This window comes from Dipodomys ordii, unplaced genomic scaffold, assembly GCF_000151885.1.
Source record: "Dipodomys ordii isolate 6190 unplaced genomic scaffold, Dord_2.0 Scaffold25, whole genome shotgun sequence".
NCBI classification, from domain to species: Eukaryota; Metazoa; Chordata; class Mammalia; order Rodentia; family Heteromyidae; genus Dipodomys; species Dipodomys ordii.
Window position 1 is genome coordinate 12,465,893 of NW_012267241.1, and position 27,283 is coordinate 12,493,175.

The following is a 27,283-nucleotide window of genomic DNA, read 5'->3' on the forward strand; positions in this document are numbered from 1 at the left end:
GTGTTGCATTTAAGAGAGATGGTAAGAAATGGTATTTAATTCTCTATAATTCTAGAACATTTTCTGATGCTTATTAAAATTGATTTGTATTTCATGATGAAGATTATGAAATAATAAGAAATAAAATGAAATAATAACCAAATGTAAAACAATGATTTTACAGAAAAATCACTACACATTTTTTTTTCTGAGTTTGAATTAACAATGAATCCAACCTTTTGTACAGTGTATACAATACTAAAGACAATGAATACCCAGGACCAAAATGGGAACATATTTTCCAGATATATGTCCATGTTATGTATGGAATACTATGCATATTAAGAAAAAGTGAAACATTATTTTCTCTTAACATGATTTAATTGAAGAAGTATATAAAACATTATACATTTACTAGTACATTTCATTCAGAAACAGCTAATCTAAAAGCAGAATTCTGTTAAAAATGTTCTTAAATATCCTCATATTCTAAATATCTTCTTTCCCTTCACCTAAGACTTCACCAAGAGAGCCCATATATTTATTTATTGAATAATGCTTTATCCTCAAGTAATTCTGTACATCAGACAATATCTACTCAAATAATATTGAATAATATTTATTGATTACATTTCACCTCCTGGCCTTTCAGACTCATTTTCATGCCTGAATACAAGTGCTATACCAAGTTTACTTCCAGAATCTTAATTCTTATGGGATAAGGGGAGATTGTTAGGTTATCCTTTTCATTTTGTTTGGGATGACATTCACAAAGACACCAATTTCAAAAGCTTGAGTTGCATGACCATTCCGGCATGATGGGAGAGTCCTCCCTCGCTACTCATGTTCTGAGTACAAACGAGATGGTTTTGATCTGTTTCTGCTGACATGGTGGAGAAAAGTGTCCTGTAGAAATGAGTGTGCTCTTTTGGAAGCACTTTTAAGTCTTTGTATAATGAGAAACAGATAGAAAAAAGCATGTGTGCAGAAAAATTTTCTTACCCTTCTCACAAGTAGTTGTATATCTCCATTCCATACTTACATCTTTAGTCAAAAGCTTAGTTCTAGTTTATTCTTCATTTTTTCAGATCTCATAATTTTCAGGTTTTAGCTCACTTGTACTTTGCATATAAGTACTTGCCAGTCACTTTTTATATGTTGTGAATACAGATTTAAAGAGAGAAATTTCCATATCAGGATGGGCCACATAATTGATGTATTGTATGCCAGGTGGTTGTAGAGTGAGTGTCAGAATGATCCGGGAACCAAGGGTGCTTGGTTAGCCCATGGATCTTACCAAATTATAGAATAGTGGCATGTAGAATTTTTTCACATATGAATAACTTTTTTCACATATGAATATTTTTTCACATATGAATAATTTTATTCAATTAAATTAAAGTAACAGTTGCTGGTGCATGCAATTGGGGAAGTATTGCAAAATCTACAATATTTTAACCATTCTGCACCTTAACTTCATAGAATCAGGAAACTTTTTGCTTCAACTGAAAAATATTAAAGTCAATAAAATAGACAAAATTAGGGTAACTCCATTCAGATAAAGTTACCATATTAGAACACTGGCCAAGATGTCAAGCAATAGATTCAAGATTTTATGCTTAAACTAGTTGGTTGTAGACACATGAAAATGAAGAATTGGATAAGATTTTTCCTCCAAAAGGAATAAACCCTAAAAGTAAGTTTCATTTATACTATCTTTCTAGTCATAGTTACTACCATATAGTTCTCATATATTACAGAAGTATTTAACACCACCATGCCAGAATATTTTCTTATGCCAGCTTTATGTCTACAAAATCAGTCTCCCTGTGTGTTTCCATTTCACTCATTCAATATAGGTAGTAGTGTTAGGAAGAGAAATGCAAACTTGATAATGGAGTTCAGTAATTAGTTAATCATTCTTTGTAGGAATTCAAAGCCCTATTACAGAATTTTATTTTAGGTCTAAAATTGAATTAGGAGCTTAGTGAAGGTAAGAGTTAGGTCTGTTTTCTACATTCAAAGAGCCAAGACCAACAGTCAAAACCTAGTATAGTAGCTTCTAAGTAACTACTGATGAAAATAAAATTACATATGTGCTTTTGGAGAACATCTGGTTAGCGTATGAAAGTTCCATGATTTGGATCAATGAAATTGATTAACCAATGTTTGATTTTTTATTGACGTAATTAGCTAAACTGGCAGAAAAATTCCTGTGAAGAGGAAACCATTACTACTTCTACTGTTTTGTTTCTTCTATAAACATCATACTTTTCCAATTCTAAATTATGTAACTATTAACATTACAAATCAATTTTCATGAATTAAGCATGCTCTTAATATTGTTAGTCTTGTGAAATGGTTTGATGAGAAATATGACTTCTTTTATCAATTGATGTATGCTTCATATTCCTTTTCCATTTACTTCCAGGAATGTACATAACACTCATCTTTTCTATGGAAATTTTTAATAGAAATATGACTCTAAAGAAAATCATGGCTGACGAATGTATAAAGAACATTTGCAATTTCCAAGAATAAGAGTATCCTGGTTTACATGACTGGTTTTTTTCAGGGCTCAAGACCTGTGGGACTTGCAAAAGGAATTATGGGCTAGAAGCTGCATTAAAGGATGTACAACATTATCTTCAAGTTTTATGGCACATTATTTAAAATCTGAAAGAAGTACACAGGGCTTACCTAAAGTGCTCAGCCATATTTATCCTGCAAAAACTAGAATCAAAGGATGTCATTGAACTTAGAATATTTGAATATTTGTTGACTGTTAAATATAGTACATCATATATCTTTGATGGTTATACTGGTAATTACAAAGGTCTCCATCTAGAATACTGAGCATAAGAAGAGCATGAAGCTCTTACTGTGGGGAATAATGTATGTTACTGTATCGTGTTACTCTGTGTCGAGATGTTATTGGGGATGTAGAACCAATGGTTTGGCTTATGTGAATGTCTGGACACACTTGTGTCACTTGAATTTCTGGTCCTACTAAAATACCACCACTCATCACAGGTCCCATACAACCATCAGCCATGCTAGTATTGCTCATGTCAGGCAGACCAGGACTAGACATCACTCTCTCGGCATAGTATACATTGTGGGTATTGGCTATCTCAGCAGGCACACAAATATTACCTTGAACATCATAGACGGGTGCCATTACTGTTTCAGTTACAACAACATTGGTGGGAAGCTGAGGATCAAATACAATTGTAGTAGGTTGTACACATGGTTCAGTGGTTGTGTAAGTCTCAGTCACTATGATATCCCCATGAATCACAGGTTCACACGTTGCTATTTCTGCTTGGAATTCAGCCTCAGAGAGAGTCATTCCTGAAGACTCATTGACAAAGTAATTAGGTCCCAGCAGAGGAAGATCAGTACTAATAGGTATGCAGGCCTGCTGTGAAGGAAATGGCTCAATTTCTGTGTCTAAGCAGATCTCAGCAAGAGTCCTAAATTTTGGATCTAAAGTTTCCATGTAGCTTTCATCTAGGTCGTCTACGATCCAACTGCAGCAACCAATAGAGCCCACAGGAGACCCTACTCCTTCATGGTCATAAATGAGCAAGCAGTCATTGGCTGGTCGGCCTTCATCTTCATCTGCATATGCATATGCTTTCTAAAATTAGAAGAAGAATGGAAAATTACAAAATTCTTTCTTTAAAGCGACCAATGATGAATAACAGCAAAGCTTCAGAGCAAGTTGATCTAAGAGTATTTTATGTAAAAGAAATGGAAGAAGAATTGATGTTTGGGTGAGTGTATCACTAACATAATAGATATTGTTAGGAGATTGGTGTGTATTCATGAGCCCAAAATATGAAGAATGAATGTGAAATTCTCTTATTTGAAAGTTAACACATTTTTTTCATTAAGTATTTGAATCAATGGAGGTATTTAGATATTTGGGATATATATTTTTTGGATTCTGAGGTAGTCTAGAAAAAAGTTGAAGGTGTTCAGTTATGTTCAAAATACTTATTTAAGAGTCATGTGATCAATTTGGAACGAAAGCATTCTAAACTTCAGAGAGCATAGTCAGAATGTTTATGAAGTTTTTTCCTGTTGTAAGTTAAAAGAGCTAGATGCTCTCTGGGGTGAGGGTTAGCCAAAGAAAGGCACTAGGAGGTTATTTTCTATGATGCCCCAAATTTTAAATCAAAGCTTTTAAAGTATAGTCTTAGGTAGGAGCTCAATATGTAGAAGAGAACAGATGAGAGTAGAATCTCTGCTTGAAAAGGGAGGAATGAGAGCAGAGACCTGCTAGTTACTCTTCCATTTCCCCTCATCTGCTTTGGCCCTTGAAAAGTTCCACTGAATCCTTTTATCTTCTTGTTCTTCTTCTTGAGAGTACTGAGGTTTTGAACGCTGAACCTCATACTTGCTAGACAAGCACTCTACTAATTTCAATGCCCCCAGCCCTTTATGGTTTAATTTGTATTTCTGTTCCCCTGGACTTCTTCAGTCCCCTGACGATGTTCTGGCAAGTAGCTAGGATGACACTAGTGCATCGCTATATACTTGAATCACCTTCTAAGTAAAGATGTAGTTGATATTTTTTGTTTGTTTGATTATGTTTTGTTGTTTTTCCTGCACTGGTCCCAAACTATAATCCTGTGTCCCAAGTAGCTGAAATTATAGACACAGCCATGGCTGGCCTGTGGAATATGCAGAACTTCCTTTTTCCATTAAAATAATGAAAGATCAGGAAAGGATAAAAAGTGAACTTCTTGTCCAGACTCAACCAGTTATGGAATCAAATCTTAAAACCAATCATCCCTTTACAATGTCACCTGATATTTTCTCCCTGGTTTTGTACCAGACGCTCAGTTCTATTATTAGAGCTGAATGGATTGGCATCTTGAAATTAAGGCAAAACTATCTCTGCTACTTAATATTTTGGTAATGGACTTACGTAACCGTAACCCCTCTCTACATCACCTTTATAATAACAATAAAAGAATTTAAAAAATAGCCTTTTGGTAACAGGATCATTGCCTGGATTGGATCACAAGTTGTTGCTGCTGGTGGTGGTGGTGGTGGTGGTGATGTTTAAAGTTGAAGGGAACATTGGCACAATTTTGCAGGAGTTTGTGGAGACTTTGTGCAAGAGACTCACCTCTGAGAAGTAGCTGTCCAGGAAGGCCATGTTCAAGCCAGCAGTGTCTTGGTATTCCCGCAGCGTGCCTATGGTGGAACTCCTCTTCCTCAAGGTTCCCGAGGCAGCACCTCCAGCCACCAGGCCTGCGGCTGCTCCCACTGCTGTGTTGAGCTCCACTCCCGACACACCCCCTTCCACAGTGCCTCCTCCTGCATAGGTGTTGGTGTAGATTTCTGCAAAGACAGGAGTTCTCATTCCAGCGGGAGGGTTGCCCTTGTCACTGTTGCATCCCCACACTTCGCAGTCTCTATATGCCTACAACCCACCACCCTATGCCACAGAGAAGGTTCTGGAAAGATAAGATAAACAGACTCAGTAATTCTATTCAGAATCTCCAAGTTGGAAGATTTTTTTTTTTTTAAAAAAGCAACAGATTCAGCCAGCCCTCAGACATGGCCTTGGCTTGTGTGAATAATCTTGGTTGAAGTTGTAGAAGTTACAGAGAGGAGCTGGGTCTCTGGGCTTTGCATAGAGCTTTCCCAGCCAGGAGGGCGCATACTCCCCACCCGGAAGGCTCCATGTCCGCATTCACTGGGGCCCTGGGTGCGGAGCTGGCTCTCAGGAATATTCAGCCAATCTAAACACTGAGTGGAAGGGATCGAGCTTTGGATACGAAGGAATCAGCACTGCGAAATCTGCCTCTCTAGAATTATACAGTCATTCTGCTTGGCTTAATCATGGATGGGTATTTTTTTTTCAGTATTCTTTGGTGTGCATCAGACTGTTAATCTAGGAAGGTTACAAGATACTGATGGTCCAATAGTATATGTGAACTTAAGAAAAATTCTTCAATGTATTAGTAGAAGAGCACATAGGCTGTGTTTACTTTCCTTTGAACACCTGTAGTCTCTGCTAGGTACTATTCTAATGCATTCAGAATCACACACATATATATTATAACTAACATGTATCTATAGCAGATATATATATATATATATATATATATATATAAATTAGGTGTATATATTTATTCCTCATAGCAACATTCTGAAGCAGGTTCTTTGCTAAAACCTCTTTTTGCAAAAAGTGGTTAGGTTTTGCCCAAAGATTTCTTAGTAGTAAATGGCAGAGTTAGTGATCTAACCCCAGCATTTTGGTTTCAGAATTTGCCCTTTTACTTGCTGTAATATACTTTGCTTGACTTTAAGATCGAAAGCTAATGTGGCAACTTTAAATACATCACTTTTTCCTCTGAATATACTATCTCTCGGGGGAACTAATAGATATCCTATTTTTCTAACGGAAAGTGTCTACTTTTACATTCGTCTAGCTGAATGATTTTTCAAACTGTCAAAGGAAAAACAGACTTTAGTGTCCACTGACCAGAGGAATCAATACGATCCTGGGTATTAGAAGCTGTCATGGGTGGACATACATTTAATGCATCCTGAAAAGAAAAAAGAGAAGATATTAAAATACATATTTTTAAAAAACATTAGATAATTACACAAAGGAATTGCCACTTAGCAAAGCAGTTTATGACATATGTATATATATATATATATATATATATATATATTTGTTGTTGTTGGTGGTGGTGGTCATGGGCTTGAATTCAGGGCCTGGGTGCTGTCCCTGAGCTATTTTGCTCAAGTCTAGCACTCTACCACTTTGAGACATAGTATCACTTCCGGTTTTCTGGTGGTTGATTGGTGATCGGTGTCTCAGGGACTTTCCTGCCCCAGCTGGCTTGGAACTGTAATCCTCAGATCTTAGCCTCCGGGGTAGCTAGAATTACAGGCATAAACCTCCAGCATGTGGTCAATATATCTTGATCAATGTCACCCCTTTCAACATTCTCTCCTATCCTTACCCCATCCTCCCTTCTCTCAGCATTCTTAATTCTGAAGGGTATACATCCAGTTACTGCCTGCATTCTCCTCCTCTTGTCCTCTTCAATTGTCTGCCCCTTTTCCCTTGACCACACCTACCTCTTTCAAGTACCTGTTACCTGATGTTTTCTTTCGCAGAACTTTGATTTTTGTCTTTCAAAGGAACTATACTATTTGAGATCTCCCTTGAATCTACCATATTTCAATCAATACATTTGTATATACTTGCATACCACCCAACATATTTACTTACGGGTTTGTAAGTTAAATTTAGCTTCCACATATAAGGAAAAACATGGATTTTTTGTCTCTCTGGACCTGACTTACTTTACCTAGCATATTTTTTTACAAGTCTTTCCATTTCTTTGCAAATGGTACTAAACCATTCTTTCTAATGGATGAAATTCCATCCTGTATGTAAACCACATTTCTTGATCCATTTGTCTATTGAGGGCCATCTGGGCTGACTCCATACTTTGGCTATAGTGAATAGTGCTGCAATAAGCCACCAGCACAACCATTTATTGCAGCACTATTCACTAAAATACATGTATGATGTTAAACAGTTTAAAGTTGAGAGCTATTCATTTCCATTTGGTATAATTTTCAAGCCATGCTAATTTTTTAAAATTTTCATATGCAGGCTGTAAATTGAGGCATATAAACTTACTGTGCCTCATTTTTATCACCATGTATTATTTGTACATAGTAAACATTTTCACACTAACGTTTCTATTCAGAGCCAGACTTAGTTTCCCTGACCAGGAACAGTGCACTCACCCTGTCTTCTGGATGGGCCCCTTCTATTCTCCACGGCTGCATTACTCCTTCTCCACCCTCAGGCACAGGGGCGAACCTTGTCCCCAGCCCTTCTGGCTGTCTTCGTTTGCAGCAACACATGAGCAGCAACAGAGGTGACACTGCCCAAGAAAGTGATGAGTTAACCCCTATTGCTTAATATTGGTGAACGAATGAGTCATTTGTGTGGTGTTTTAGTTAGAACCACAAGATAAAGATAAAAGCATCAATCTCCCCATCTGAGAATCAAAAGGACATATCTATTATGGACATCTAATGGACATATGCATTAGATCAATTAGGACTAATTGATAAAGTGTGAGATCATGTAATCCAGATTCTTCTCTGATAGATTTGGAAAGTAAAATACGATCTTCCCCATGGCTCAAGTGACATGAGCCAGTTGGTGGCATATTAAGGATTCCAATTAAGTGTGACTCCTGACATCTCATAGACGTGTATGTGAATTTGTAAATGTGTAGACACACAGATAAATATACATACATACATACACGCACACACATATATAATATAGGTATACATATATGAGCTATCTTTGTGTGTATCTTCCTGAACATACAATGATTCAGTTTATGTTTCTGAACCTTATAATGGTCTGAGAGCAAAGCATGTTCAGTAGAAATCATACTTGGAAATTTGAATCTCTTCCTGGCTAGGGCAGGGGCTTGCCAGTCTCAGTCATCTTTGCAATCACATGGTAAACATCTGATATTCTATTGGTGCTATGTTCTGAGTGACAGTATGAGACAGGCGAGGTGTTTTAAATGCCTTTTGCCTTTACGATGTTCACATTTACTAGGCAGATCCTCTACCATTTCAGAACTGGTAGCCCTTTTTGTGTGAGTTATTTCTGGGATAGGATCTAGTGGTTTTGCTTGGTCCAGCTTCCAACCATGCCTGTGCTTCCTATAACTGGTGTTATAGGCATGCACTATTATGTTTGGTCTTGACACTAGCTTTTTAAAGGCTTAATTACTAAGTTTTTAAGTATACTAAAGCTTGAGTGTCATTTGGGTCAGGGCTTACATGTGAGTTATTTTAGAGGTCTCTATGTCATTCTTAGGTATGGCTAGGGTTAAGAACCTCTGATTTATAAAAGCTGTCAATTCCACTCATTTTCCTAGGTTCATGTTCTTGAAAATGTCTCTCATGTCATTTTCAGAATCACTCGTAAGTTTTATTTTGAGAATCACTCATAAATAGTATTTTCTTAATATAATGTGGGATTATTTCACAACAATTTCTATTTTCTTGTAGTTTGGAATGATATTTTAATTTATGCTCAGACATTAGAAATATGGCTTGAAAATTTAAACCTTTTAAAATTTAAGAATGTAGTGTTTGAATCCCATGAAATTTAAGCTTACTAGGGGAAACCTAAAATTAAGAACTTATCTAGTCTTCCTCCCCCTCTTCCTTTTCCTCCACCCTAAATTTCCAAAAAGGAGAATTTTCTTTTGAAAAGTTTTGATGGGAGGTCCTTTTATTCCTGCTAGTTCAAAATCCAGAAGTAAACTTCCTTCCCTAAACTCCTTCTTGTGTTTTACTACCTCAGATTGAGCTGGTTCCTTGAGCCCTAAAGTCTTCATTTCCCGAGGACCAAACCCCAGGACTGTACCTCTCCACTGGCCCCCAACCTATCTTCACACCTCTCTACCTCCTGAGTGGGGTTTTGCTTCTCCCAATCTTGTTTGTTGTTTAATGTTTGGTACTGGAGAGTCAATTGAGGACCTCATGGATGCTGAACCTGTGCTCTACCACTGGTCAACATCCTCAGCTCTTGGCTCCTTTTCTGCTCCAGTTTCCATTCTGGATTTCCTCATGTACATCGTACTTCCAAGAAAATCCTCTGGTTTCTAGATGCCGTGCAATCCACTTCTTCCATTAAGATTTTCCTAATATCTCTTCTTTGAATTAACTGCTTCTTGCTCTCTACTCTTAAAACCTTTTAATGCAACTTCCATTATGGGATTTATGATTTTATGCTTTAGTATATGACACTTAGTGATTTTTCACATTTCCCATCTTTAGTACTGTCATTAGCCATATATTACTTAGGGATCACCATCAAATATTTCCATACCTTTACCAGTCTCATTGTTTGTTTTCAGAGCACATGAACATTGTGCCAAATGAATCCAGCCCTCCTAGCAAGGCTGGTGAGAGTTTTGGGAAAACAGGACTTAATGTAGTACTTACAGAGTAGCAGTAAGAGGCCCAGCACAATCATGCCAATCCCTGAGGGTCCAAGCCGGACATTTGACTCTCCAACTCCATCATCAGTGGTGGATCCATAGATGTCAGTCGCCCCGCTCACATCCCCAGTATAGATGCCCGTGGTACTGGAGTGCAAGCACACATTGTTGTCACATACACAGGCAATCAACTGTACAATCTGGGGCAATTCACATGCTCTGTTATAGCTGTCCTTTACTAGGATTGGAATTTGGTAAGTTCCTGGAGATAAAGGTTGCTGAGCTGTAAGGATTGCAGATGTTCCTGAAAAAGAAGGGAAAAAAATAGGTTGCTCTTCTTGATAATCAAGACAATCTTGGAATTTGAGGTGTCTAGGCTCTTGGTCATGGAGTGCCTTGTCCTTTTATTTTCAGTTTTCATTTAAAATTAGCTGTTTCCTACTGTTTCCTACTACATTGTCAATTTTACAAAGCAGGAAAGGGACTCTATTGCTCAATAGTGCTTTACATATAATGTATACTCAACAAATGTTTAATGAATAAATATATTCTGCTAAAAGAAAATATTGGAAGACTTCTATTTAGGATTACAGTTTACAAATTCATCTTCAAAGAGTTATCTTTTGATTGAAATTATTGCTTCTTCAATTAAAATTATTTCAATAGCTAGCCTTCAAATTCTCTGTGCTACCATTGCGGATTTTTTAGTATAGTTTATTACCTTCAGTTAGATACAAGATAAGCCATCAGGGTCTATCAAAATCTAACTGGTCCACAAGGTAATAATCAAAAGATATCATAGCACATTGTTATATACATTCTCTTTTACAATATCAGCTGGTTCTAGAAATATTTGTTGTGCAATTTTTGTTCACAAGTTTTTAGTATCTTTTTCACACCAAGGTCTATGTAGACTTTTTATTTTGATAGTACTGAATATTAAAATCTAAGGCCTCACGCATTTTTGAGACAGGTCCCCTACTCACTCAGGCTTTCTGTTTGTATTTTATTTTTGAAAGTATGTATTACCACACCCAGCTAGCATATTTTTCTTACATATTTACTCAGAATATCTAATATGTGAAGGAGAAAAATGGTTAGAAATTCCTATTTGAATAACTGAAGAATAGGGGGAAGTGGATTAGAGTTGTTTTTACTTAATGAGAATTGATTGAATGTGCTTAGCTTTAAATATTAAAGGGAGGGGCTTGGTTGAAAAAAAACTAGAAAGTTGATGATAAAAAAAAACAACTGATTTTCTTCTTAGACCAAATATGTATCAATGACATTTTGTATTATAATTTAGGATTTTCACATCTGGTGAATTTTGTGACTGATGAAGTTTGGTGGTTTCAAAGAGGTGGAAAGAATTCCATCTCACCATGGGCCGTGGAGTCGGGAACGTCTCCCTTTCCTGTTAAATCTTTCCTATGTGCGCAGGTGAATACAAAATTAAGGAGATACCTTTTCTCAAAGAAGCTTCTCTCGTGGCATTTCTTTTTCTATTACACATTTAACATTTCGAGGAGAACCCATGGTAGGTAAAGTACCTTTTCTGAAATCTATGCTTTTTATTTTTTTTTAAACTCTATGTCAGGTTATTTTTAGCTAGCAGCAGTTAGCAGACATATATGTGCTTCTTTGGGATCTATATTATACCTTGCAGTCTTTGGTGAATGTATTCTTTATTATAAAGATGTAATGATTCTGGTTTTAATACTTACTTACATTAAGAATGTGAACCCTCTACACCATAGTTTACACAGCCATTGCTCAGCTATTGGGCCCTTGAAGTGATTTACACTTACAAAAAATCTGAACTATAGCCCTTGATAAAACAATCATCTCATTGGTCTCTGTGCTCCTAAGTAACAAGGGAATGTCTAAGCATATTTTAAGATACCTGGATTTCAGAGACATCTATGTGACTCGATCCAAACTTTTGAAAATAGGGAAGTTTAATGTTTGGAGACTTAGTCACAGGTTCTGTTTACGTCAACTGAGCAAAGATTACTTTTCTACCCACTTATATAGCATGATATATAAAATGGTATTTATACATGACTATTTAGAATAGAAGTATGGATGAACTCTCTCTCTCTCTCTCCACACACACACACACACACACACACACACACACACACACACACACACACTTTATTTTTTTTTTTGTTGGTCAGGGGGCTTGAACTCAGGGTCTGTACATTGTCCCTGAGCTTTATTGATTAAGGTTAGCATTGACTGGAGATAAAAATCCCACAGGGACTTTTCTGCCAGGGCTGGCTTTGATCCTTTATCCTCACACCTCAGCTTCCTGAGTTGCTGGATTACAGGCGTGAGGCATTGGCTCCGGACTGGATGGAATATTTTGACTTTTATTTCAGCCTAATATTTTTCTAAACAGACTTTGTGCACATGAAAGTCATAGAACAAGAAATATATAAAAGAATATAAAGTATAAATAACTTTATTACTTACTAATACATTTTGCTTTTGGGCCTGAATCATGAGCATGTTTTCATTCCACTTACCATTTATTGTCTGGATATCCCACATGTTAGCTACCTCTGATGGCTGGTCAACAACGCAGAAAGTAAAAGGGGCCCCGAAAGAATGGTCACTAACATAGATAAAGATTGATGGAGAATCAACGCAGATGGTTCTTCCAGAATAGATGACTGGACAGTAATCGCTGGCATCAGGAACCTCAATACATATAGTTCCTGTAGCTGTTTTGCCAGAGCCATCTGAAAAGTAAGGCATCATGGGTATTGAAGTAAAGGGTGTCAGGGAAACAAAAGTCTTGCTCATCTCACATAATGATGCTACTTAGAGGAGTAGTATGAGTTAACCTGTGAAACATGGCAGGTTTTTGCCTACTTTGATGATCGGCAGTTACTCTTGCTCTTGTGCACTTTTTTCTACTTACAGTGGGTGTTTTTGAACCATTTTTCCCCATTCAAGACTTACATGTTGCATTCACTCTTCTTTAAATGTAATCTTTATTCCATTCTATGAATTCCTAAGCATGCTAAAATGGGAAATTAAATGTTCCCCTTTCAAGGTCTACTGCTTTCTATTCTTACTTTGTTTCAATAAATTAGATGCCAGTGCAACAGATAGCCTTACATTAAGCATGCTAACTTACTCTGTCTGTAGTTTTTGTGGAAATTAAACAGTTGAGTGTATAATTTTGTTTTTATTATTGATTCAAATATATTCCATTTCTCTCTGAAATGGCTCTCTTGAAAACATATATAAATCTATTTGATCTTTTTTGTACCATTAAGCTTTTTGAAACCATATTTGCCTAGTATAATTTATTAAAAAATAGAAAACAACAATTAGAAGTCTGAGTTTCATCTACTTTCCTACTCTATGTTCAGTTATAGTGAATGAATTTTTTTTTGCTTAAATTTCTTTTACTGTTATTATAGAGATGATGTACAGAGAGGCTACAGTTACATAAGTCAGGTAAAGAATACATCTCTTTTGGCTCAATTTCATCCCTTTTCTCACAGTCTCCCAGTTTTCTCTTCCCTTCTGATCCACATTTTTGGTTTTTTAATCCAGCAAAGAAGCATTACATTTCCCATTTGTAAAGTAGAATACATTATCCTGTCTAGTGCACGTAGTTCTTGTGCTAGGTGCATGTGGTTCACACCTGAGTAGCTAGGGCTACTCAGATCTAAAGATCTGAAGATCATGGTTCAAAGCCAGCTTGGTTAGGAAAGTCCAGGAGACTCTTATATCCATTTAATTAGAAAAAAAGCTGGAAATGGAGGACTGGGTCAGGCGGTAAAATATCAGATGAGTAAAAAATCTAAGGGACAGTGCCTAGGCCCTAGTTCAATCTCTAATACCAGCACAAAAAAACAAAAACAAAAAATGTTTTGTATGACTAACTGGTAGAGTCACTGTATTAATAAAATAATAATAAACCAAGTGTTTATTCATATTCCACATAATTTTGTGCAGTCTGTTATACCTGATTCAGCACTGGGCCATCTAATGTATCTAATCACTCATTCTCTCACTAGAAAGACATCAGATTATTTTATAGAATGCATTATTTATTATTCTCTATCTTTTCTAGCTTTCTGATGATGACCTTGTGAGATGATAATCAATGCTCAAGATCTTGGTTGTAGGGTTTGCCTCTGCCTCTACATGTGTATTAGACAGAACCATCTGGACAGCTGTGTGCATAACATCTGAGCCTTGCATTTAGTTTTCTCCTAGTATCCTGTGTGTGTTTGTGTTTGTGTGTGTGTGTGTGTGTGTGTGTGTGTGTGTGTTTGGACAGTCCTAGGGCTTGAACTCTGGGACTGGGCACTGTCCCTGAGCTTTTGTGTTCAAGACTAGCATTCTACCACTTGAGCCACAGATCCACTTCCGACTTTTTGGAAGTTCATTGGAGATAACAAAGGAGGAGCCAACAATTCCCGATAGGAAATGTACTCTTCTTTGCTGATGTAACTGTAACCTCTGTGTACAGTATTTTTACAATAAAATACATACAAAAAAATAAACAGTAAGATCCAATAAACTCTAGAATAATAATAGTAATAATAAAACTTCACAGATTTTCTTGCCCAGACTGGCTTCTAGGTTTAATCCTCAGAAATCAGCCTTCTGAGTGGCAAGGATTACAGGTATGAGCAACCCTGGCTCCTGTTACAGTTTGATTATACACTCTTCTTTCACATGAAGTGGTTACTTTTTTATTCTAATTTCTACTGAAGATTTCACATACGATCAATTGTCAAACATAGGATGTGACCAGCATGATTAGAATTCATTTTGGAAACAGTCCCTCTAAAATGCCAATAATAAATATCTTATATAACTTGCCCAAATGTTAAAAGTGAACCTCAAGGTGAAGACCAGATTGTACAGATATTGCTTTCTTGAACTTTCTCATGATTTCCTTTTTGAATTTTATTCTGCTCATTTATCTTTTTCTGTTTGTCTACTATAAAAGTCAGATATGAAATGAATGCCCCAACCTGCCATATTTATTTTATAATAGGCATCTATTTGGCACACTTTAATTTTCCTCCTCTTTCCTGTCTACTGACCTTTCTCCATTGTTTTGTTCTGTATCAGATGGTTGCCTAGACATTGCTCTGAAGAATCACTATTGATAAATAAACAAACTCCTGTTGCTACTCACCAGGAAGAATGTGTCATGGATTATTTTTGGTGGAGAAGTGACTTAGTTACAAATTAATTTGGTGTATCTATGTTTATAGACTTTTAATTTGAATGGAATCTTATATTTGAAATGATCCTTTGGTCCCTAGTTCAGAGCATCTCAAGTCTAATTAAGTAGTGATTGTACAGGTTTCTGATTGTAGCTATATTATATATATAGTATAGCTACATATAGCTATATATAGTTATCATTATAACCACATTCTTGGGAACATTTTGTTTTTTTTAATTGGGAAAATACTTTACAGAGGGGTTACAATTACATAGTCAAGGTAATGAGTACATTCCTTATCAAGTATTGTAGCCTCCTCCTTTGTTGTTGGGAACATTTTGTATACAACTCAGAGCCCTGAGTTAGCTAAATATTTCTAACATACTGTACTAATAGTGTTAGATATACTTAACAGATGAGGTCTTAGACAGAAACTGAACTTTATTTATACAATTTTAACTTATAGGCTTTATGCTTAAATAATGGCTGAAGTATAAATTATGGTTATAAACGTAATTATATTCAGTTCTTTATATGCTTAGAACTTACCATGAATCTTTCCAAAACAACTACATGATACATTTTGAGTCACTCAAATATTGACATTAAGATAGCAATATTTGCAATATTTAGTACAGTATTCTATCTGTAATATTGAAAAGAATTTTCTTACCATCTATAGCGAGGATTTCTGCTGCATACATTCCATTGGTGATATATTTTGACTTCTTATCAAATTCCCTAGAAAACTGTATCTCACCAGTTCTTGAATCAACTTTTAACCAGCTGCCTGCATCATGCCCTATAATATACCTGTTTTTAAATAAATAAATTTATCATTATGCTTCTATGACAATTATTACTTTTAAATTGCAGAAGAGCAATGATGCAGTAAGCTTATATATTATTTATGGTGCCAGTTGTCTTGATTTGGAAAATGTATGTATTTGTGTATATATGAGTCCCATGTTAAAACATTAATACACAATATATAACAAAATTTCATTATCTTCTTAATATAATTGATAAAATGCATGAATTTATTTTAATTCCACTTATTAAATCATAATATTAAATTATATCAAATATTTTTTATTTTCCAAATGAAATACTATTTATTCTTTTTACATGTGACATATTTAGTACGTTTGGTGTAGATTTTAGGACATAATGATGGCTTTGGAATACTTTAATGTTTGGTCTATTAAAGGGCTCATGGTATTTATCCTCTCTTTGGCTTTTCTGTTTGAGTATTGCTGTAATGAATTTCTGGTACTTGACTTATTTGGAAGAAGTTTTGATTTTCTGTATCATGTATGATTTCAAATGTTCAGTTCATTTATCAGATCCTGTTTTTTCCCTTACTCCATACTAACAGACTTCATAATTTCCCTGGAGTCTATCAACTTACTAAATCACTAAAACTGCTAACATAGAAGTAATTAATGAGTCAATAGACCTTATTTACTATAAAAATACTGGAATGAAGAAAAAATAGGAGAATATAGATAAGGCATACCTAGTTCACTTTAGATATTTCCAGAATATTTTACTTATTTTCTAATTTCTATATAGTCTGCATACCTGGTACTTCTCATACCCATCTTTCTATCTCTCCTGTTGTGGCTCTGCTCATACTTGTCATGTTTCTGACACATGTTACTTAGGTTTCTCCATTGCTTTATCCTCTTAGTTTATACATAGGGTAGAAATTAGTTTCAAAGTCAAAGACAGCTACAAGTATTAGGAAAACGGACAGTAACTTATTCTTATTGTATGCTATTGTCCACAATTTGCTACAATCAGGCTTAATTTAAGGTAGCACAGTTGAGCACACAAGATTGGATATATTTTTGGAATAACTTAGGTGGCTCTTGTATCTTCCAATTGTTCCCAGAGAATTACTCTTATAGTCAATTGGATGATTAAAATTCTGAAAAAAAATCTGAAATACCATAGTCTGCTCCAACAATCAAACAAACAAGAGCAAAACAAAATTCCCAGAATATTACAACCTATTCCAGCACACAGTGTGAATTAATAATGGGCAGAGCCATGCCATGCTCTAGCAAATAGAATATTTTCGGTACCTGACATTTGTTGCAGGGTTGCCTGTGTCCAGATCTATGGCTGTGTATGTGCCAAGCACATAATTCAATGAGGCGTCTCCTCTCACTCCTTCTCGTACACTGAAAGTCATGGAATTTGGACGAAATGTGGGTCCTTCTCTGACATTAACAATCTGAATTCTCACAGGGGTTGAGTGCATTCGGAATTGAGAAGCAACTGAGTGATGAAACTCGGCTTGGTTTTTAACTCCAATACTGAGATGAATATTAGGCACCTCTTCATAATCCAGCATCTGAAATGATAGTTAAAAAACCTCCCAGAAACAATAATATAATGTGTTTTTTTGCTAAAAAAGGAAGTATGGTAAACAAAACACATGCTAGAATGAAATTTGGTAGCAAGGCAACTCAGATTTTACATTGAAATAACTTGAATTACTATACCTAATAAGGTATATTACACATATGACTGGCTTTATCTTTTGGCATGATCCGGTTTGCAGGTCATTTAAGTCTGTGACTTTGTCACTTTTTTATTTGCTGTTTGTTGTAATGCTGGAAACAGACCAAAGGCAAGTGAGCCACTACTCTACATCTATAGTCCTGTGACTCACATTTGGAGTTTTGAATTTCTTATATAAAAACTCTGAAACGGGCTGGGCACTGGTGGCTCATGCCTATATTCCTAGCTACTTAGGAGGCTGAGATCTGAGGATCGTGGTTCAAAGCCAGCCCAGGCAGGAATGTCTGTGAGACTCTTATCTCCAATAAACCACCAGAAAACTGAAAGTGACACTATGGCTCAAGTGGTAGAGTTCTAGCCTTGAACTAAAGAGCTGAGGGACAGCAACCAGGCTCAGAGTTCAAGCCCCACGACCAACAAAAACAAACAATAAATCAAAAACAGCCTCTGAAATGTAGAATAATATTTCCTTTCAAATTAATTTTTATGAAAAATAAAAAGCAATTTTAGTAGCTGAGAATGGTGGCATATATATTACTTCCGCCGGTGGGAGGTGGAGCAGGAGAATTCAAAGCTTGCGGCCAGCACAGACAATAGTAGCAGCAAGATTCTTTCTCAAAAGTAAAATAAAAACAGAAGGACTGAGAAAGTTGCTCAAGTGGAAAAGCCTTTGACTAGCATGCACAAGGCCTTGAGTTTAATCTCTCTTACCACACATACACACACACCCCACAAACCAACAAAAAAATCATGAATAATGGAATAAAAGTATTCAGAATCATTTGATGAATAAATAGGGCTCATATTCTTTGTAAAAGTCATATAAGAGAATATTAAAAAATCTTAACAGTAGGATAAAGGAACCAATATATAAATATATAATGTAACTAAACATACAATTATATTTTTATAGAAATGATGCAAAAAATTCTATAGAATTGGTGATTATTATAGTCTGCCCAACACTATAATTTCATTGCACTAGGTCTGGTAGAGGAGAAGACTCCTTTACAAGCTACATTCAAAAAAGTAAATACCACACCCTGAGAAAAAGTCACCTTTGAACTGGGCTTCCTGGATAAAAGATGAATAGAATCTTTTGATCCAGAGTGCTTGGTGTAGGACATGAAAGTCATCAGTGGAAAGCTGTGGTCATAAAGGGCACATGGGTTGTGTCTGTCTAGAAGTGGTTTAGCCGTTAAGGAAAGCATCTTTTGCATCATTTGCCAATGACTGAAGTCAAGATGTCTGTGCCTCCAGGGAAAGTTTACATCTTATATATTTTCTCAGAGTAAAATATTTGATCAGAGCTAAGAGAAATACTTGCCCCAAATCACTTGGTGTTTTGTTTAAAGAGATCTCAGCATTTTTCACTTAAATTTTAGCAAAATTTAGGGTTCTGATAGCCGTGATACATCTTTTCATAGATGGCACCATAATATCCAGTCTACTAGTCTATAATATCTATAATATCTGTAATAATGCAGTCCACATAATGAACCAGTACCTGGGATGCTTAGCACAGGGGCAAATAGAAATTATGTACTCAAAGAAGAGTTTTCCATTGGAAGAGGTTTCACTTCTACTACTCAGCTTTCAATGTCTACACTCCTGTGCTATTCTTACACAAATGAAAAAAAATTGAGAAAATATAGTTTGATTGAGAAATCTCTTGGATTTTCCATATGTGTACACGGATGCATTTGTTTGTCAGAATAATTCTCTATCGAATAGAATGAGATAAACATTGCTATTATGTGTTTAAAGTTATGTCCAACGTAGAAATCTATACAATATAGGAAATTGATTCAGGGTCAATCCTCCCTCTAACAGGGAAGATGGTAGAAACCGGGAAAGACAGAAGGAGATTGGGTTCATTCTTTGCAAGCAGAACATCATATCAAGAGTGCAATTTGTTTGTGATTGGGTTTTGCAAAGAGCAGGATAAATCAACTGTGTATCCTAGTCTCCTGAATGGAGAGGTTGAAATGTTGGTCTCTGTGGGCTGAGGAATGACTGAATAAAATCCATTTAAAAGGGTACATGGTTGGATCTTGGAGATGTGATCTGGAACCAGACTCAGGAAGATGAACCCTCTGGAAAGAAATTGGGCTTTTTTTGTTACCATAAATTGTGATATAGAAACTGAACTGTTAGATTTTCACACCACAGGTATTTTTCTTACTGTCTAATTTCATATAACAGTGCTAATTTAGGAAGACACAAATTCATCTCATAACTAAGTATGAAAGTAGGTAGAGACTTTATCCAAAAGGAATGTGTGGTAGCAGTTACTTTTATGGAAAGATGTTGGTAAAATAGCCACCAAAGTGAGTACTTTGTCCTTTCCAAGAAGGAATACTTTTGGGTACAAATGTGTATTAAAGAGGCAAACAGGGCACACACAGCTGGGAAGGGGTTTACAGAGGTAAGCAGATTGAGAGAAAAAAATCTCAGGAACCAGTTCTTTTCTGAACTATTCCTGGGCCTGATTGCTTGAGAGTGGCAGTTAAATATAATTTAGGGATGGGCGAGATCTTGTTGAACCTTGGCCTTGGTCATTTGTTACCTAGGTGACTGAAAGCTCAGTTTACCTCTTGGATTCTGTTTCACTTTCTACTAATAGGAAATTAATATTCTTATTCCCCAGAGTTGTGAAAATTAATTAAGGTAATATACATAAGGCCTTTATGCATATAATATACTACAACAGTTGGTGCTTACTACCATTATTACTTAATAATGGTTAATGTTTTACCCTTTCATTATCGATGTTAGAAATATCAGGTCTCTTGTGCCCTGAATGAAACATTTTCAGATGAATCTAGACAAGAAGGATCCTGCTTTCTCTTCTCTCATCTATACATTTGTATTTTACTTACATGACAATTTTGATTTTTTTTTTTTTTGTCGGTGGTGGGGCTTGAGCTCTGGGCCTGGGAGTTGTTTCTGAGCTCTTCCGCTCAAGGCCAGCTCTCTACCACTTGAGACACAGCATCACTTCTGGTTTTCTAGTGGTTAATTGGAGATCAGAGTCTCACGGAGTTTCCTGCCTAGTCTGGCTTTGAACCACAATCCTCAGATCTCAGCCTCTTGAGTAGCTAGTATTACAGGTGTGAGCCACTGGTGCCTGGCACATTATTCATTCATTTATTTATTTATTTATTATGCCAGTCCTGGGACTTGAAATCCAGGCCTGGGCACTGCCCCTGAGCTTCTTTTGCTCAAGGTTAGCCCTCTACCACTTGAGCCACAGCACCACTTCTAGCTTTTTCTGTTTATGTGGTAGTGTGGAATTGAACCTAGGGCTTTGTGGGTGCCAGGCATGCACTCTACCACTAAGCCACATTCCCAGCCTCACAATTATGTTTTATATAATAACAATTTTACTCTTATTTATTTGTTGCTAAGTCATGTGTGTGGTCTAGTTTTTGGGTGCTTTCCTTATCTTCCCAAGTAGATATGAGGCTCTGTAAGAACAAAGTGGTCTTCTTTTTCGTGGTAAGAAATATTGTGCTGTTAGACTGGCTGGTTTGGACCCACACGCTTCCTTAGGACACTTGTCAATACAAAACAGTGTTCACAGTCAAACAAGGCAAGACCTGGTTGTAGGAATAACTTAAAACTTTTTTGGAAGAAAATAATGCAGATCCCATACTGTACCTTGACGACTTTCAGAATGCCTTCGTTGGTTTGTGGATCTGTTTGGATATCAAACCAATTCCCATCATTACCAGAGAGAATTAAGTATTTTGCCAGCCAATTATCAGTGCCTTCTTCATCAAGATCAATTGCCTGCAATCTTATCAATTCTGAGCTCAGACAATTCTCTTCAATGCTTGCTGAGTACTGAAATGACATACATCAGTCTTTTAATCTCTAAATGAGTCATTGATTAGGTATTAGCTAATACATAGTTATCTTCTGAAATAAGATCAATAAATGGCATTGATTCCTGCATCATTATTACATAGCATATGTCCAATCAAAGACAAGAATTAAATGTTTATAAGATAATAAAACTGATTTCAATGTGTTCCATGTGAAATCAATATGTAGCTACACTTTGTTTTATTTTCCTTGCTTACTTTAAATTTCTTTCTTTCTTTCTTTCTTTCTTTCTTTCTTTCTTTCTTTCTTTCTTTCTTTCTTTCTTTCTTTCTTTCTTCCTTCCTTCCTTCCTTCCTTCCTTCCTTCCTTCCTTTTTGATGAGAGATCAGATGTTTTTCTATAAAGGGCCAGATAGTAACTATATTAGTAATGATATTGGGTGCTGAGAAATCTCCATCTTGGCTGCTTTTCTCTCTGCCGTTGCAGCAGAAAGTGGCCACAGATAATTGTGAAAAGGACAATCAGTACGATATATTTTTATTAACGCAGGTGGCAAAGCACATTTACCTCACTATTTTGAATTTTATGTTTTTTTACATCTAAAGGTTAAAATGGAAGTTAACATTGTTTGAAATTCTGCTAGAAATGGTCGATCAATAACAAATACATCACTATGTTGGCTTATTCTCAGAATGAAATCAATAAAATTCTAATTTCTATGCATAGACAATACACGGAGCACATCTTGTTTATACAGAGTAGGATTGTTTGAAATACTGAGTCAAAGATAAATATATAATGTTAGCTGCATTTTTATACAAAAGAAATTCCATGACTTATATAGCCATGCTGAATCCATCTATGCATGTGACAGGCCTACAAACTAGCAAGAGAGAAAATTGGTTATTGGAAATTATAGAAAAAAGGTCCATTGTAACAATGAGATGGGCAAGACACTATGTTGAAAATGAACTTTACAACTTAGGGGAGGAGGAGGGAGGAGTTGGGGAGGTGGGGAGGAAAAGGATGATAGGGGAAAAACAAAGGAGGAGGTAACAATTCTCAACAGGAAATTTACTCATTACTTTACTCATGGAACTATAAACCCTCTGTACAGTATCTTTACAATGAAAAATATATACTAAAAAAATGGAAAAAAGATTGTCATGGGTGAAACAAATATAAAAGGGTCATAAGAACAACAACTTACTGAAGTTTTCTCTAAGATGGGAAAATTATCATTGACATCAAGAACTTTGATTCTGCAGTCACATTCGGCAGATAGCCCATCTGTGGCCCCATCCCGATCGGAACCCCTCACGAGAAGGTTGTACATGCTGTGTTGCTTAATAAAGATGAACAAGAATGGTGAGAGTTAGGCCTGGCCCTGGATACAACTCAACACATCTCAACGTCGTTAGTTGTCTTTTATTTTACTGTTACATCAAGTCTATATCACTCTCTTTTAATTTTCATAAAAAATATCGCAATATTTTTCTTTTCCTTTTCGTTGGTATAAGGACACACATGAGTCATTTTATTACTGTTTTCCCAAATTTGCACTCTTTCAATTGCTTATCATTCACTTCTGAAAGCTTTACCTCTCTGTCAAGGAAACTGGACAGCGTGCGAACTTCTCCAGTGTATCTGTTCACCATGAACATTGGTGCACCTGTAGGCTCCTGAGCAATGATCTTGTAGGCAATTTTAGAATTCAGGTGATTGTCTTCATCTGCATCTGTAGCGCTCAGCTTTACTACCAGCGCATCTAGGAAAGGAGGTGAGGAATAGTTGGGAATATATGGTAATTAATTCATCAAATTAGACATGTCTATGCAAATTAAACATTTCTTTAGCCATGAAAGAATAGTGGAGATTCTGTTTTTTTGGGGGGGTCCAGTAGTGGGCCTGAACTCTGGGCCTGGGCACCCTCAGCTCTTTAGCTCAAGGCTAGCGCTCTACCACTTGAGCCACAGTGCCACTTCTGGCTTTTTTTTTTCTGCTTATGTGGTGCTGAGGAATCGAACCCAGGGCCTCATGCATGCAAGGCAAGCACTCTACCACTGAGCCACTTTCCCAGCCCAGTGGAGATTCTCTTGAATTCTTTGTTTGGGTAGTTTTTGGAAGGTATTACCACAATTTATAACCATAGCAATGATTAAAAAATTAATGGTATTTTCTTTCTCGCAAACTCCCTACTCTTTAATAAAATGTTTGTATTTCTTAAGTTAGAAGTTTTGAGTCTATGGAAAGATTCCGTTTACTATCATAAAGCTGGAGAAAGTGATTTTATAAGATTTGTTTTTGATATGGTCTGGAAAAATTATTTTAACAAGCCTACTTAAGGAAGACAATAGGTTAGTTAACTTGACCTTGTAATTGTTTATTAGGCATCTGTGTTTTTTTTATTATCATTCAGTCAGAAAGCAGAGAACTACTACTTGCTGCATGGGTGAAAACAGCACTATATCAAACAGTGCAAGCATGGAATTGAGACAAAGATTTGAGGCTGGATGTGTTGATCCATGGACACTCAGAAGACACAGATGGAAGGATTAGGGCTTTAGGTTAACCTCTAGAAAAGTTAGCAAGACTCTATCTCCAAAACAGTCTAGGTGTTGTGACACAGGCCTGCAGCACCAACTACTTGAGAGGCTGAAGTAGGAGGATTGGGGTTGAAGCCTAGCCTGGACACAGGTAGTGAGATGCTTTGTCTGAAAAATGAACCCAAAAGAAAGAAAGAGGACAGTGAGAGAGAAAGAAAAAAAAGGAAGGAAGGAAAGAAGGAAGAGAAAGGAAGGAAGGAAAGAAAAAAGAAAGGAGGTAGGAAGGAAGGAAGGAAGGAAGGAAAGAAAGAAGGTAACAAGGAAGGAAGGAACGAATGAATGAATGAAGGGAAGGAATTAAGGAAGGAAGGGAAAAAAGAAAAAGAAAGAAGGAAAGAAAGAAAGAAAGAAAAGAAAGGAAGGAAGGAAGGGAAAGAGAAAAAGAGAAAGAAAGAAAGAAGGAAGGAAGGAAAGAAAGAAAGAAGGAAGGAAGGAAGGAAGGAAGAAAAAGAAAGGGATTTGAGACTTGGTTCAAATGGTAGAGAACCTGCCTAGCAAACATGAGTCTCTGCATTTTATCCCTAACACACACACACACACACACACACACACACACACACACACACTAATTATGAAGAGTTTCTTAATTATTCACAGACACAAAGATGGAACCTGGTCAATTCTCATGGGACAGATTTTTCCAGAGTTGGCTGGCCCCATGTGTTCTTTCACTTCTCCAATTGGGAATAGAACTTCTTCAACAGAGTTCAAGAACTTCATAGCTTATGAAAGACTTTCCTGATTTGGACCATTTCTTCTAGAATTGTACTCAGTGGATGAAGGAAGCTTTAGCAAAGTGCTAATCAGCACTGAATGTTCTTGGTTGCGTGCATGACCTTCTCTTCCTTCATAGATTGGCCAAATGAAAAAGCATGCTAGAAAAGAAGCCAAGTTGCTGTCTGTTTTGCTTCTCTTAGACAAAATCTTTTCTCTGGCCTTGCTATGTCCTCCCATCCTCTAGGTTAAAGAACATGCTATGTCGATCTGCCTTTCTTCTGAAGTTTTTTTCTAATTTTTCCTTACAAATGTATTTAGAAGCATTTTGGCAGACACAGAGTTGAATGGGAGCCGGAGGACTGGAGGAGAAAAGGGTAGAAGGCAGAGAGGAAAGGGGAAAGTAGCAACCTCAAAAAAACCAAAGCATAGGAAGGAAAGAATACTCAGAAGAATGAACAGAAAAGGAGCAAGCACTAGACTTGGAAATGGATGAAGCAAGCTAGAAGTAAATAAAGAAGGGGAAGGCATGATGCCACTTGCTTCCCTGTGAGATGATGGCTCTCAGTGACTGGTCTGATTGGGGACAATCCCACAGACACCACTCTGACTCAGCCTAGTTGGGCTCAGCCATGAATTTTGACAAACAGGCCCAAAGAAAGCTTGTTTTTAACAATCACCCATATAGTGCTGGGAAGTTCCATTCTACTTACTGGCCTCGCTGTTCTCTTCAATGTTGGCTGTGTACACGTTTTGTGTAAACACTGGGGGGTTGTCGTTCACATCCATAACTTTGACTCTGAGCTCAAGAGGGCTCTCTAAATCTTCACCCCGTGCATTCAGAGCCCGACAATAGATCTGTGGAAAATCAGAAGGAAACGTATCTTTCTCCACTAAAGGAAATTAATAACCATGTTTAAAGATGCGTAAGGAAAGATGCTAGAAACAATATTTTTCAGTGAATTCAGACTATGTTATTTTTCTCACCCCTTCAGCCAATTTGTTTCAATCTATTATGTTTTATAAAATGTAAACCAGAGCTGGGCGCTGGTGGCTCATGCTTGTAATCCTGGCCATTCAGGAGACTGAGATCTGAGGATCACAGTAGGAAGCCAGACTGGGCAGGAAAGTCCATGAGACTCTTATCCCCAATTAACCACCAGAAACTTGGAAGTGGCGCTGTGGCCCAAAGTGGTTGTATGCTAGCTTTGAGCAAAAGAATTCAGGGACAGTGCCCAGGCCCTGACTTCAAGCTCTATGACAGACATTTAAAAAAATAAAAGATAAGCCATATTCCTTATACAATCTTTTGTACATGTGAATGGGTTTCCTCATGACATTTTGATACATGTATCTAATATACTGTGAGATGACTTTTTAAAACAGAAATGTCACAAGAATAAATCAAATCACACTGCTGTGACTTACCAGGAAAAGTGGAGTTATCTCTCTGTCTACCACTGAAGTGATATTAATTTCCCCTGTCCGAGGATTAATGGTGAACACTCCATAAGGTGGTCGATCAATTCCTGCTCCAGAGATTCGGTATGTAATCTTCTGACTCACTTCACAGTCTGAGCGAATCTATAAGCAAAGTGGCTAGGATTGTGATCCAGTTTAGAGAAGAACATGATCCTGAGAGTTCAGCAGAATGAAAAGGACCTGGGAACTACAACAGATAGGCTGTGATTTAAAATACATCCTGACTTAGTCCTCTGTGACCTTTTAAGCATTGACCTCCAAGCATTAGTGTATGATGGAAAGGATTTTAGTTAAGAGGTTTGGTGTGGGATTCTGTGGGGAAGGACATATACAACTCCAATCAATATGTGTCTGTCAATGCACATGCATAATTGTTTTAGGTGTGTTATTGTTAACCAAAATATGATTTGATTCTCTGATTTTGTTTGCCAATGGAGTCAGACAGAAGAAATAAGTATCATTAGTGTATTTAATAATTTGTGTTCCCAGCTGGGTGCCAGTGAGTCATGACTGTAATCCTAGCTACTTAGGAGGCTGAGATCTGAGGATCGCAGTTTGAAGCTAGCCTGGGCAGAAAAGCACGTGAAACTCTTATCTCCAATTAACCAGTAGAAAGCCAGAAGTGGTGCTGTGGCTCAAAGTGGTAGAGTACTAGCCTTGAATGAAAAAGCTCAGGGATAGCGCCCTGGCCCTGAGTTCAAGCCCCATGACTGACAAAGAAGAAAAAAATGAAATAAAAGATAATTGTGTTCTATTTAGACTTAAGTTTGAGACATCATCAAATGGTAGTTAAATAAAAAAAGAACAAAAAGATGGAGTGTACAGAGGTGACAAAGATTTTATAAATTCAAATGAACTTTATCATTCCTCTGTTACATAGATTTTATAGCCAATATTCT

General features: G+C 36.7%; 1 protein-coding gene across 1 annotated transcript in view; it reads right to left on the reverse strand.

Annotated features, from left to right (window-relative positions):
• Nucleotides 1-2,857: 2,857 nt before the first annotated feature.
• Dsg4 (desmoglein 4) overlaps nucleotides 2,858-27,283 on the reverse strand; it is a 53,037-nt gene continuing 28,611 nt past the window's right edge. The window contains 13 exon segments of the mRNA XM_013014807.1: nucleotides 2,858-3,622; nucleotides 5,123-5,337; nucleotides 6,488-6,551; nucleotides 7,777-7,916; nucleotides 10,015-10,314; nucleotides 12,542-12,757; nucleotides 15,893-16,032; nucleotides 17,310-17,581; nucleotides 21,415-21,600; nucleotides 22,793-22,927; nucleotides 23,184-23,350; nucleotides 25,616-25,760; nucleotides 26,331-26,486. Of these exon segments, the coding sequence (XP_012870261.1) occupies nucleotides 2,858-3,622; nucleotides 5,123-5,337; nucleotides 6,488-6,551; nucleotides 7,777-7,916; nucleotides 10,015-10,314; nucleotides 12,542-12,757; nucleotides 15,893-16,032; nucleotides 17,310-17,581; nucleotides 21,415-21,600; nucleotides 22,793-22,927; nucleotides 23,184-23,350; nucleotides 25,616-25,760; nucleotides 26,331-26,486 (2,901 nt within the window).